Source organism: Leptodactylus fuscus, chromosome 3 (genome assembly GCF_031893055.1).
Source record: "Leptodactylus fuscus isolate aLepFus1 chromosome 3, aLepFus1.hap2, whole genome shotgun sequence".
In the NCBI taxonomy this organism is placed as follows: Eukaryota; Metazoa; Chordata; class Amphibia; order Anura; family Leptodactylidae; genus Leptodactylus; species Leptodactylus fuscus.
In genome coordinates this window covers 53,421,097-53,436,123 of record NC_134267.1, presented here as the reverse complement: position 1 = coordinate 53,436,123, position 15,027 = coordinate 53,421,097, and the positions used below count along the sequence as shown (strand labels likewise).

The 15,027-nt window shown below is 41.7% G+C and overlaps 1 protein-coding gene across 2 annotated transcripts in view; it reads right to left on the bottom strand.

The window, feature by feature from the left end:
- Positions 1 to 15,027, bottom strand: part of EFEMP1 (EGF containing fibulin extracellular matrix protein 1) — a 62,427-nt gene that overhangs the window by 15,272 nt on the left and 32,128 nt on the right. For both annotated transcript variants that reach the window (XR_012715315.1, XM_075267594.1), the window contains exons 5-7: positions 2,473 to 2,595; positions 1,385 to 1,504; positions 59 to 178 (exon numbers count right to left, since the gene is read on the bottom strand). Coding sequence is in view for 1 of the 2 variants with exons in the window: in XM_075267594.1 (XP_075123695.1) it covers positions 59 to 178; positions 1,385 to 1,504; positions 2,473 to 2,595 (363 nt within the window). In the remaining variant the exon portion in view is untranslated. The remainder of the gene's footprint in view (positions 1 to 58; positions 179 to 1,384; positions 1,505 to 2,472; positions 2,596 to 15,027) is intronic.

Below are 15,027 nucleotides of genomic sequence, written 5' to 3'. Positions count from 1 at the left end.
TTACAGCTTACATTTACTCTATAAAAATACATTTAATTAGGTTTTATAAGAAAGTTACCTTCACAGTTGACTCTGTCTCTGCTCAGCTCGTAGCCTGAATGACACTGACACATGTATGAGCCAATCATATTATAGCATTCTTGTGCGCAGGGGCTACTGGTGCTACATTCATCCACATCTGAAGATTTAAGAACAGGTTGTCACGATCACTATATTCCATATATTATATAAAATGCCTTAAAAACATTATATTAAATGAGTGAGTCCTTTCATGGCATAAACCAAATCTTTCATTTCACCTTTGAGAATTGTGCTTCACTAATTTAGGAATTATTTCGGACACATGAATAAAATTTCACTTTTCTCACACAGTGTAGGTTCCTTGCCTGCCTCCAGGTGGCAGTCTCATCATGATCAGGCCAATCTCTTAATGGGTTTCCCTACAGAGTAATAGTGAGGCCCTTCTCAGTGAGAGTTTTCTCCCATTTTCTGTATTACCAGCCCAAGCCTTTTGAATTATTTTGCTCTCTTCATACATAATACAGTAAATACATTCCTTAGTCAACGTATACAGAGAACTGAACATCATATTCATATGTGATAGTGGAACATCGAATTTGAGAACCATGCACATTTAGATGCAGATGATCCTGATCCTGATGCTATGGGCATACAGATCCAGAGGAGTGATAGAAGTAAGTTTGTAACGTCACATATTTGTATTGTATGGTGTTGGTATGCCTGCTCTGATTTTTTAATACTTATGCTTTTATTCTAATATTTTGTAAAGGACACTATATATTGCTATATTTCACTTAACTATCTGACCAGGCATTGCATCTCCTGCTTTAGCAGCTCATGGTTGGGGATTAGAAAAGCTAATGCAATGATCAACTGATGGCAAGGTTGGATTCCATTAGAAAATACATTTATGATGCAGGCCCTTTAAAGAAGTTTTCTGGGCTAAAAATATTGACGACCTATACCAAAGATAGCTCACTAATACCAGATTGGTACGGGTTCAACACCTGACACCTCCACTGAACAGCTGTTCTCAGCAGCTAATACACAGAGAATGGAGCAGGAAGCAGAGAGCTCTGTGCTCTGATTATTGTAAACTCCCATTCATCTGAATGAGATCTAATGTACAGCGACTCAGTTCTACCACTACATAGAGAACAGAGCTGTCTGCTTCCTGCCCCATTCTCTGTGTATCAGCTGCTGAAAACAGCTTATTGTTGAATGGATCAGTTATCAGACCCCCGCACATCTGATATTATCGACTTATATTTTTAGCCCAGAAACCCCTATATTTAACACTGTTGAAGTTCAGCCTTAGGGAATGCTCATTTCTCTTATACACATCTCTTAGTACAGGACTTACCTGCACAGCTGTAATTATTAGCAGCAAGCTGGAAACCTGGGTTACACACACAATAATAGGAACCCAGGGTGTTCACACAGTGATGGTGGCAAAATGAAGATATAGAACACTCGTCGATGTCTGCATCAGATAAAGAAAAAAAGCACATACAATATTATATGGTATTATATAGTGCAAGTAGAATTGTCAATGTGGTTTATAAAAACAGGCTGTGCTACAAGTTAGACCAATTTCTTGAGACTGTAAAATGGTGTCGCTTCATTACCTACATTATTATATTATATGCAACATCCAGAGTCCAATATTCCTACAGTATGAAACCACTTAATGGGCGGCTTATCTTGTGCTATAAATTTGTGCTAAATTTTGTTGCATTTTCCGCATATCAAACAATTTCTCTTTCTAACAAAACACAACCCATCCCACTAATCCACACCTACTTGTCATATGAGTTGAAAGTACACTACAGTTTTTTGGTGAAAATTACATTTTCAGTAGTAAATCTTCCACACTGTTCTCTTGAGTGAGAAGATGACAAGACGTCTTAGAAGCCTTTGACCTCTCTAACATATGTCAGTAAAATGTGAATGGAGCCTCTGTGGCTGTATATAGAGTCGCTAAGAGAACTTTGTAAGCTGCTGTAAACTGCTGCTTCAAGGATTATATTACTAGGATATCCTCCACTAGAAGTATTGCTTCTCCATATGATAGAATCTGTACATTATACAATTTTCCTCTGTTGTATAGCCCAATTTTAGCCTAATTCAATTATTGTCAGTTCTGTTTCACTCCAGACCCTTGTATTCCTCCATATGAGATTATATAGTCATAGCCTCCATATAAGATTATATAGTCATAGCCTCCATATGAGATGATATAGTCATATAGTAAGTGTACAATAAGGGCTCATAGGCTTCTATAGTTACTGACTTACAGCTGAGTACAACTTGAAGATTGTATGATGGTAATGTATCCCTTATTCTAATGCTGTAGACCTTCATCACCTTCTATGTCATCTGTCTTTCTGTTCAGATGTGTGAACTATGTATTGACTGTATATTAGTAATCGCTGCAGATATTACACTCACCAATACATTGTTCTCCACGTTTCTGATATCCTCTGGGGCACTGACAAGTGAACGATCCTCTTATATTATTGCACACTTGATCTGGCCTGCAATTGTGAGTTCCAGTTAGACATTCGTCTATGTCTGTCAGAAGAAATAAACCAAATTTGCTATTAGAATATTATCTAAGTAAACGCGAAGTGTCTCTCTTGAATATGTAAACGCACCCTAAAACAGATACTGTAAAGCTAGAATATGGCTTAACTAAGCTTAACTTATCAAGACTCTTAAAGGAAACCTATCATCAGGCTTGGGAATCCCAACCACCAGCATGTACTTATACCATAAGCATGTACTCCAAACCTGGCAATCCCTTCATCAGTTATTAAATTTAATAAGTATTAATGTATTGGGGATAAGTCATGCATTTGTGCCATTAAAGCTGAGGACAACACAGGTTTAGTACTCTTAATTCAAGTGACATGTTGGTGGCTTTGGTACCCTAACCCAGATGACAAGTTCCCTTTAAATGGCATCAGACCATTTCCAACCTGTTACCAGGGTATTAATGTATTAATATTAGAGACTGCTGATCGAAGGAAGGTTTCATGTGTTGGCCATGACTAACTTACTTGACCTGAACTTACATACCAGAATTCAGTTCAGTTGAGCGGTGTTCGGCCTAGTAAATCTGGCCTAAAACGTGCTCAATGTTAAGAGGTGTTAGTGATGTTTGGAACCTATATGTTCCATAAGCCAGTCTTTATAGAATCCCTGACTGTAACAATGTACGACTGAATTATTAGAAGGACTCAGCGTCTCCATAATTCAGGGGTACTCATATACACAACAATGGAAGTCTCTGGCACTTCCTGACTAGCATAGATTTCTGGTATAGTATGCCAGCTTTTTGGTGTGAGTCTTAATAACTTTGCCTGGCTGAAGCGTCCTTACTCTGACCTGCCTTCATCTCACTCGCACTCCACCCACTTTTGCAGGGGAGCGGGCACAGAACAAAAGAATTGGGAAAAGAAAATGCACAATGTTTACATCCATCTATGCCAGTAAACTGGTGTAGATGGGTTAAAAAAAATTCCCCATAGTGTGTTTTTGGCTCAGTGACTCATTTAGGGAGTTGGCCAGTAAGGGGTGACAGCCAAATTCCCTGATTTTACCATTAACATGACAATCTGGCTTCTTGCATGACCTCTACATACCTCATGTCTATTTTCTAGCTTTATTGGCTTGGTGTTGTATATCAGTACTGATGTGTTTTTCTATTGCAGAGATCTAAGGCCTGGTTCACATCTGAGTTCGGTATTCTGTTCGGGAAGTTCGCTTGGGTCAGGGGGTTTGGGGGGGGGGGGGAAACGGAATACCAAATGCATCAAAAAAGTGGTTAGCTAAGAAAGCACATGGACCCCAAGCAGTACTTTTCTCCTTTTCTCTCCACATTATTCGTACGGACACTGTGCGGAAAACACACGGACCTCATTGTAGTCTATGGGGTCTATGTGCTTTCTTTTCTAATTGTTTTTAATTCATTTGGTATTCCGTTCGGGGGGTCCCCAAGCGGACTCCCCGAACAGAATAACAAATACAGATTTGAACCAGGCCTAAAGCTGACACCTGGATTTCTGTTGCTGATGCGCAGCAGATTATCACCATTGTGATACAAAGGAGCTTATCCTCAGCTTTTCTGCACAGTGACAGTAAACAAATTATATGCTGTTTATTTATGTGGATGATATTTTTCTGCAATGTGCACTGATTCCTTCTGGAGCATGTGAATGGGGTTACAAAAACATTGTTTACCTGCATAAGAACCTGAATTTTATCAGATTGATACACAAATACTATCAGAAAAGATGTAATATAAAACTGTAAATAAGCAATCCAAAAACCGGTCGAAAGCCTAGCAAAGATTATAAGAGCATGTTCACACATCACTTGAGTATTCCTACTTAAGGATCTAAAGGATTTGCATCTAAATTCACATAGGCTCGGAAGCCACAAGTAAATAATCTATGATGGGTGAATATTGTTATAACCTTTACTATTGTCATCCAATGGGTCGGTATGGCATCCGCATTGATAATAAATATGAATATAGGTATCTGCAGTTGTTGTATGGACAGTAGATTTTGTTATTTCACTAATCACTTCTATTTTCTATACCACCCTGTTGAGCCTGGGATCTTGTTATTTCCTAGCGTGAATATAGACTGAGCAGAGATGAGTCTGCTTATTTATACAGTTTTCATTCTAGTACTTTATTTCAATAAGAAGGAAGTTGCTATTTCCCTGCAGATGGCTCATTCATAATAACTGCATTCCATTTTCTAAATAAAAAAGAAAAGAAAAAATAATCTCATGCTCGGTCTTGTGAATGTGGAATGTAAATACATGGGGTTATGCAATTCTGCAGAACAAGCCTGGGAAAATAGGACGGTAAGAGGGAAAAAGTTTGACAGCTTTTAGATAACACACCAGATGAAACCTTGCCTGGTGTTCATATCAAAACTCAGTAGAAGTGGCTTTTATAGCCGACCACACAGGCTTTTGTATGAATTAGATGAGTGTCTCATTTGTATAGACTTGATGATATCAGAATATTCACTCCACTGTCTGAAGTATATAAGGCCAGTGTCATATGTTTAGACTGGAGCAGACTATAATGGGGTCCGTGTGTTTTCTGTGCGTTGTCCGCGTGAGTCATGCAGAAAGAAAAGTACTTAAAGCACTACTTTCCTCTCCACATGATTCGTGCGGACACCGTGAGAAAAACACACGGAGCACATTATAGTCTATGGGGGTCTGTGTGCTTTCATTGTTCACCGCTATTTAATGCGTTCGGTATTCCGTTACGATCTTGTAACATGGCACCTCTCAAGCCTCATGTTATACTTCTCATTCACAGAAGTCCATGTCACATATATAGTGGGGAAAGTTGGTCAATGAGGAGAGAGGACAACTTGTCTGGCTGGACACCCCTTTACATTCTGAAGAATAGGCCCGGAACTGTCAGAAATCATGGGTTAAATTTCCAAAAATTATTTAATTTGTCCTTTTAGAAGGAAGAAAACTGCCTGTCTAGTGCCTACCATAATTAGCAATGGTATACGTCAATGTCTGATCCATAAAAGAGACTTGGAACAAGGTAATGCATACCAGAGACATCAATCTGTAGACAACACTGTGATTTGTGTCCTTTAGTATACAACACTACTAATTTGTGTACCTATGCCCATGAAGCATTGCCTGTAAGACCCTGTATACCAACTGGATCTCCTCAATGAGAATCAGAACCCCCCACCCAGTTACATATTTCCTTAAATACCTCTAAACTTTACATTGCTTTCTTATCACCAAATGTCTAGAAGATAAATGTCTAATATTTTATGCTATCAAAACAATGTGTAATATCTAATATGACAGAAAAGCTTTGGAGTCAGCGGTATGTGGTTTCTTCTGAAAGATAATTTTTGACTTAGCAAGGATTACCCTGTCCACTTGCTGTAACAAGGTTCTGAAACCTGCTAAGTAAATAGTCAGATTCTTGAGCCACTTCCAGCAGCAAAAATTCTTTTGGCATTATCTTGTTGATCTTGTTTTGTATTTTATGTCTGTGCTTATTTTCCAAAGTTTTAGGTTCTTCACACCTGCTAGTATGCTGAAATTTTTATAACCAGACATACATACTATTTGTCACTGATTAGGAAATGGTATACATGAAGTCACATGTCTGTCAAATGCTTATGTTTGGGATGTGAACAAGTTTGTGTACAGAGGCATAGCAAGGGGGTTATAGGGGTGGCCTGGATCCTACAGCCGAGAAGACTCGAGTATTATAAATGGCACAAGGTAGGTGGTTTTCATTGCTGCATGCTCTGGTCGTTGACATTGCACTACTCATTACGCCAGCCTACCCATAGAATGAATCAGGACAACCGACTCTATGATACACCATTGCTTCCATCAGCCATTAGGTGCAACAGAATTTTGCCTGATGGGCATCATCGCACCACCTATAGTTTAGAAAGATCCAGAACAAGAATTGGGGCATTGACTCAGAAATTCTAGTTAAAGGGAGTCTCTCGCTACAATATCAACCAAGTCCCACAGATAGTTTAGAGAGTTTAGGGACACCAGAATCAAATGGTACAAAGCCTATATTGAGTGGAAACTTCTCATTAGTCCTACACTTAAGTCTACAACTGTGGAAGGGGTCTTCCACTACCTTACATGTTAATTTAGTGGACTAAGGCTAGGTTCACATGTGAGTTCGGGTTTCCGTTCTGGGTCCGCTTGGGGACCCACCAAATGGAAACCTAATCTGCAAAAATAAGTGGTTACCTTAGGAAACCCACAGACTCCATAAACTATAATGGGGTCCATGTGGTTTCTACCCGAAAAGGAGAGTCAACGCTGGTGTAAACCCAGCCTAACAGAGATAGCTGAGCACAGTGCTCACAACTTGAGGATTTTGGGTTGCAGCCAAAATCTGTGTTTAGCAGCAGCCTAACTCTGGCCTAACTAGGTCCATTTGGAAGCAGTGAGCACTTATTGTTCCATTAACCTCCGACTCGACAATTTTATCAATTTCCTTGATTTTCTGAAGGTTCTGGGGAAGGTGGAGCCTTTGAGTTGTGATATACTTCAGATCTCTTAATTCCACCACTGCTCCATTGCTAATATTTTGGTTCTCCTGTGCCATAGAGTTGATACCAGTATACTTATCATGTGACTTCTGAGGCCATTGATGGGCTGCAGTGATCACGTGCCAGTATCTGATCAAAAACAGGTGAGAAATGGCCAAAGAATTTTCTACTCATTATTTTTTTTTTATTGCATTTACCTCTTTAACGTTTTTTTTATATGAGGCAATAGGAAGGTGAAGAAAAACCCCCCCGTGTTCTCCAGTGTCTCCCAGTGCGGTCTGGTCCTTTCTTCCGTGGAAATCCCCCTGCATGTGACCATTGAGGTCAGCGTCCTAAGGAAAAGACATGGGACGTCAGTACATGTCACATCCCATGCCCTTCACTGAGGCTGTTGATTGGCCTCAGCAGTCATGTGCAGTGAGGACTTCTGGAAGAAAACACTGGAGCAGCAGGTCTGGACCGCACTGTGAGACACTGTGTGGGGTCAGGTGAGTATGGGTTTTTAACAAAAATCTTCAACTTCCGTGGCCTCCTATAAAAACAGGGACAACCCCTTTAAATTCAGTAGCATTATTCATCTAACAGATTCACTTGTGAGAGGAACGCATAGATAGATAGATAGATAGATAGATAGATAGATAGATAGATAGATAGATAGATAGACATGTATCGACCCATACACCTTTGGACACATGCATACATACATATACTGTACATACATAGACACACACTCACTGTATACTTTCTAAAATGCCAGTAGCTTAGCATATATAGGCTGATATTATTATGTCTTGGCATCTATTAAACAACACTTTAACTTCTGATTCTCCATGGACGCCATTAAGCAAGTACACACTTTTTTTTCATACTCATACTCCAATAAAAATACTAATATATTCTCTTCCAAATAAAAACGTAAATAGAAAGTTCAAAGTCCTTTTCTGAGTGAGTCATGAGCAAGGGTCCATTTATTTGAAGCCAAAAATCAGAGGAAAAACGTTCTGCTTACATTATCAGATTTAAGCTGTGCAGGGCTCAGAAGGGAGTGGACAACTGCATCTAAACAGAAGGTCCTTTAGTGTTCAGCATGATGTCAGTAAGAGTATTACAGCTCCCTTGAGTCAACTATTATTTTTAAAATGGGTCCCACAACATCACGTTGCTCGTAAAATATAATTTAGTGCCGCTGGAGTGGAAGAAAAAGGTCATACATCTGTGGGCAATTACACCAGGGTGCACATCGGGTTTTCATTAACTTTACAATAAAATCAACCTAAAGTGTGACTCTTGATGCATGCATGTGTGCTGCTCGTTCCCACAAGGATTACACTTTTAGCAAGTAAAATGAAGAAATTTGGGTTTGCAGTGGGAGTTGAGGATAATCTGTATATTGTAAAGTCTTATACTGTCAGATTTTTAGGTAAAACCGTCACAGAACATGCAGCATATAAAGTGTTAGCATATTACCATTACTGTATGATGGCAGACAACTACTCCGTGGACCTATCTAAGTCAATGGCGTTGGAAGCAGTTCTTATCTGTGTATATAAATGTGAGGTTCTTAGTTCACTGTTTGATCAAATTGTGAGAGCCCATCTGCAACAAGGTAACCTCATTCAGATGGGAATCTATACTATAGATTATATATAGATGGGGTTATATACTATAATCTATACAGACATACCTGTCTTGGGCCTTGGTTTAGACCTCAGATAATGTGAAAAGAACAAACATATGTCTTAGTACTCTCTGCAGAATGCTGCTGCACATTGTAGGAGTATACACCTGTTTACATTTGTTTTATTATGGAGGTGTTATCTGACTTTATGTCTTTTGCATTGTACATGTACAATTTACATGTTATTTGGATATTATTTGCCCTGAATTTGCTGTGTAGGTTTAAATCCAGGCCCAAGAGAGGTACATCTGTATAGTATATGATCTGAACTGTATGATGTTGCCTTTTTGGGAATAAGGGCTCTCACAATTTTATGAAATAAAGCGCTAGGAACTTCACATTTATATACACTGATAATGGCTATAACATTCATGCAGTTTAATCTTTATAAACTTAATGTTTGCATATGTCTTAGCATCTTATGCTGAGTCTTGTTGCAATTTTTGTGTTTGGATGCTGTTTTTTATACACACAAGCCACTGGGAGCATAGACGTACAGGGAAAAGTTAGAAGATAAGATAAAATAAGATAAAATAATCCATTAATAATCCCACCATGAGGAAATTCAGTGTGTTAAAGCAGTATGGACAATACAGTAATATATTACAAGAAAGAACATATACAAGCTCAGAATAGCTGATAGAAAAGATACTAGGAGTCATAGCAACTAAGAAGAAAAAGAAAGACTCAGGATCATTTAGTTCTCTGTGTGGAGTGATCTCCGCTTAGCCTGATGTTGATTATACAGCCTGACCATGGTTGGGAGGAAGGATCTGCTATAGCGCTCCTTCTCACACTTGGGGTGAAGCAGTCGGTCACTGACAGTACTGCCCAGTGCTATCACGGGCTCATACATGGGATGGGACAGTTCACCATGGACAGTATCCCTCTGTCACCCACCATCTGTACTGGGTCCAGGGGGCTCCCCAGGACAGAGCTGGTCCTTCTAACCAGCCTGTAAAGTCTATTTCTGTCCCTGGCTGGTATGCTACTCCCCTAGCAGGCCACTCTGAAGAAGATGGCTGATGCCACAACAGAGTTGAAAAAGGTCCTAAGAAGTGGCCCCTGAATTCCAAAGGCCCTCAGCTTCCTGAGCAGGTAGAGCCTGCTGTGACCCTTTCTGTGCAGCACATCCAGGTGATCAGCCCAGTCTAGCTTATTATTGAGGAGAACAACCAGGTACTTATAAGTCTTGAGTATCTCAATGCCCGGATGTCCATTGGTTTTGGAACATATCTCCGCTTACTAAAGTCCACCATCATCTCCTTGGTCATCCCAGCATTAATTCTGAGGTGGTTTCACTGGCTCCATTCCACAAAATCCTGGGGTAATCCTCTCTATTCCCTATTTTCTCCATCTGTGATGAGGCCTACTGGAAGGTCTGATTATCAATGATTATAAAGTAATGGAGTATCATGGAACATCATGTATACAATTGTATTGTTTAAAGCTGTAACGTGACATTTGGAGAAATATCTGGGGTCCTGTTTTATCTCCAACTTCATATAGATGTTTTCTGTGTGTGTTAGAATCATTCCATATTCCAGTAGAATGAGCTCCAGAGTATGGGGGATGCACAAGAGAAATATTGGAGGTGAAGAGATAAGAGGAAAGTGAAGAAAGAGGTCTTGTAAGGACTGGAGATTACATATGGGGAAGTATCAGAAGGTTAGGTCTGGGAAGTATTCAGAGAATAAGTTGTGTATGATCTTGTACATCATTGATAATATTTTAAACTGAATTTGCTAGCCATTGGGTAACCAGTGAAGGGATTGGAATAGGGAACAGCTAGAAGTGGAATAAGGACATAGATAAGTTTATTTGGCAGCAGAATTGAGATTTGAATATAGAAGTGCAAAAGAGTTAGATGGGAGGTCACATAGAAGAATAGAAGAAATAGTCTAGGCAGGAGATGGTGAGGGCATGTGCAGGTTATGGTTATTTACTGTAACTTGGAAAGGGAACAACAATTATTATACTGGTAAAGTTATATTGTAACGGCAGTGGTTTACTAGTTTGGTCACCTGTTCATTTTCATAGGATGTTCCCCTTTGCCCGGGTGAGATACAGTACAACACTTTGACAGCCATTTCTGCTAACCAAAGCCCATAGTCCATTCACAAGTTTTATATACACTGTTACACACACTCCCCATGTTGGACTCCACTTCTGGATTCTTCATCCACATGTGTACTCTATGAATCTCTGTCCTTAGTACACCAACTGACCTGCACATGACAACAGCTGAGGTTTTGCTACCCCAGTGCTTGACCCACCTCAGACTCCTGAACTTAAAATGCTGTCCACATCTGTAAGACCACTGCACTCTGACATTCTAGGGGTTAGCTACACTCCGCGAGACATGCTCTAGCTCTTTTGCTGACTTGAGGTTGAATGGAGTGGAAAGAGTTAAAGAAAGATGATCAATCCAAGTTTCTTCATGTTGAGCATGAAGACTTTCCATTTCTGGGCCGCAGAGTGATAACGTCTGACCCAGATAATTGGTATATCGGTCGATAGGTATAAAGTACTGTACAGTAAATGGGCAACTTGATTTGTCATGAAAGAAAATAATTTTTTTTCTAAATTCAGTACACTTTTTAACTCTATATTGTAATGTGTGCATATAAATTAGAACTATAAAGTATAACAAAGAATAGAGATGAGCGAACACTAAAATGTTCGAGGTTCGAAATTCGATTCGAACAGCCGCTCACTGTTCGAGTGTTCGAATGGGTTTCGAACCCCATTATAGTCTATGGGGAACATAAACTCGTTAAGGGGGAAACCCAAATTCGTGTCTGGAGGGTCACCAAGTCCACTATGACACCCCAGGAAATGATACCAACACCCTGGAATGACACTGGGACAGCAGCGGAAGCATGTCTGGGGGCATAAAAGTCACTTTATTTCATGGAAATCCCTGTCAGTTTGCGATTTTCGCAAGCTAACTTTTCCCCATAGAAATGCATTGGCCAGTGCTGATTGGCCAGAGTACGGAACTCGACCAATCAGCGCTGGCTCTGCTGGAGGAGGCGGAGTCTAAGATAGCTCCACACCAGTCTCCATTCAGGTCCGACCTTAGACTCCGCCTCCTCCGGCAGAGCCAGCGCTGATTGGCCGAAGGCTGGCCAATGCATTCCTATGCGAATGCAGACTTAGCAGTGCTGAGTCAGTTTTGCTCAACTACACATCTGATGCACACTCGGCACTGCTACATCAGATGTAGCAATCTGATGTAGCAGAGCCGAGGGTGCACTAGAACCCCTGTGCAAACTCAGTTCACGCTAATAGAATGCATTGGCCAGCGCTGATTGGCCAATGCATTCTATTAGCCCGATGAAGTAGAGCTGAATGTGTGTGCTAAGCACACACATTCAGCACTGCTTCATCAAGCCAATACAATGCATTAGCCAGTGCTGATTGGCCAGAGTACGGAATTCGGCCAATCAGCGCTGGCTCTGCTGGAGGAGGCGGAGTCTAAGATCGCTCCACACCAGTCTCCATTCAGGTCCGACCTTAGACTCCGCCTCCTCCGGCAGAGCCAGCGCTGATTGGCCGAAGGCTGGCCAATGCATTCCTATGCGAATGCAGACTTAGCAGTGCTGAGTCAGTTTTGCTCAACTACACATCTGATGCACACTCGGCACTGCTACATCAGATGTAGCAATCTGATGTAGCAGAGCCGAGGGTGCACTAGAACCCCTGTGCAAACTCAGTTCACGCTAATAGAATGCATTGGCCAGCGCTGATTGGCCAATGCATTCTATTAGCCCGATGAAGTAGAGCTGAATGTGTGTGCTAAGCACACACATTCAGCACTGCTTCATCAAGCCAATACAATGCATTAGCCAGTGCTGATTGGCCAGAGTACGGAATTCGGCCAATCAGCGCTGGCCAATGCATTCTATTAGCCCGATGAAGTAGAGCTGAATGTGTGTGCTAAGCACACACATTCAGCACTGCTTCATCAAGCCAATACAATGCATTAGCCAGTGCTGATTGGCCAGAGTACGGAATTCGGCCAATCAGCGCTGGCTCTGCCGGAGGAGGCGGAGTCTAAGGTCGGACCTGAATGGAGACTGGTGTGGAGCGATCTTAGACTCCGCCTCCTCCAGCAGAGCCAGCGCTGATTGGTCGAGTTCCGTACTCTGGCCAATCAGCGCTGGCCAATGCATTCTATTAGCCCGATGAAGTAGAGCTGAATGTGTGTGCTTAGCACACACATTCAGCTCTACTTCATCAGGCTAATAGAATACATTGGCCAATCAGCGCTGGCCAATGCATTCTATTAGCTTGATGAAGCAGAGTGTGCACAAGGGTTCAAGCGCACCCTCGGCTCTGATGTAGCAGAGCTGAGGGTGCACAAGGGTTCAAGTGCACCCTCGGCTCTCCTACATCAGAGCCGAGGGTGCGCTTGAACCCTTGTGCAGCCTCGGCTCTGCTACATCAGAGCCGAGGGTGCGCTTGAACCCTTGTGCACACTCTGCTTCATCAAGCTAATAGAATGCATTGGCCAGCACTGATTGGCCAGAGTACGGAATTCGGCCAATCAGCGCTGGCCAATGCATCCCTATGGGAAAAAGTTTATCTCACAAAAATCACAATTACACACCCGATAGAGCCCCAAAAAGTTATTTTTAATAACATTCCCCCCTAAATAAAGGTTATCCCTAGCTATCCCTGCCTGTACAGCTATCCCTGTCTCATAGTCACAAAGTTCACATTCTCATATGACCCGGATTTGAAATCCACTATTCGTCTAAAATGGAGGTCACCTGATTTCGGCAGCCAATGACTTTTTCCAATTTTTTTCAATGCCCCCAGTGTCGTAGTTCCTGTCCCACCTCCCCTGCGCTGTTATTGGTGCAAAAAAGGCGCCAGGGAAGGTGGGAGGGGAATCGAATTTTGGCGCACTTTACCACGTGGTGTTCGATTCGATTCGAACATGGCGAACACCCTGATATCCGATCGAACATGTGTTCGATAGAACACTGTTCGCTCATCTCTAACAAAGAACTAATTTCATAATCTATATTGTGTGAAAATTTTCCTTCCTCTCCACACTTTGATCCTCCATGTACATCCTCCTCCCCCTTCCTCTTGGTATTTTAAGACTGAGAATAAGAAGGAGTAGAAAAGAGAGACCCAACACAGCCAGGAACAGTGTTCTGCTAGATCTATGTCAGAGGCAGCAAGACAACCAGCTATATACATGAGCGGCACAGACTTCACATCAGCAAAATGGTAGGAAAGTTTTAATTAAGATTAAAAAGTATATTCGTTTTCCGTGCAGGAAGAAAATGAACAATAAAAGAACTACAGCGTAAAAGTGTCCATTTACTTAAAACTGGCTCATACCATTTGATGAGTGGATTGGATGAATAATGATTAGAGATGAGCGAACAGTGTTCTATCGAACTCATGTTCGATCGGATATTAGGCTGTTCGGCATGTTCGAATCGAATCGAACACCGCGTGGTAAAGTGCGCCATTACTCGATTCCCCTCCCACCTTCCCTGGCACCTTTTTTGCTCCAATAACAGCGCAGGGTAGGTGGGACAGGAACTACGACACCGGTGACGTTGAAAAAAGTAGGCAAAACCCATTGGCTGCCGAAAACATGTGACCTCTAATTTAAAAGAACAGCGACGCCCAGCTTCGCGTCATTCTGAGCTTGCAATTCACCGGGGACGGAGGTTTCCGTCCAGTTAGCTAGGGGTTAGATTCTGGGTAGGCAGGGACAGGCTAGATAGGAAGGAGAAGACAACCACAACAGCTCTTATAAGAGCTAAATTCCAGGGAGAAGCTTGTCAGTGTAACGTGGCACTGACGGGCTCAATCGCCGCAACCCAGCTTTCCCAGGATCCTGAATGGAATACACTGTCAGTGTATTCCCGTATACCCGATATATACCCCCGATACCCTTTCCAACGGTGTGCCCCCCCACCTTCACCCCAGAAATACCCTGCAAGTCCCCTAGCAATAGAATTGGGGCTATATACACCCACTATTTTTGCTACTGCCATATAGTGCCATTGTCTCACTGGGAATTCAAAGAATATATTGGGCTTACATATAACTTCAATTCCAGGGAGAAGCTTGTCAGTGTAACGTGGCACTGACGGGCTCAATCGCCGCAACCCAGCTTTCCCAGGATCCTGAATGGAACACACTGACAGTGTATTCCCGTATACCCCATATATACACCCCAAATCCCCGTTCCAACGGTGTGCC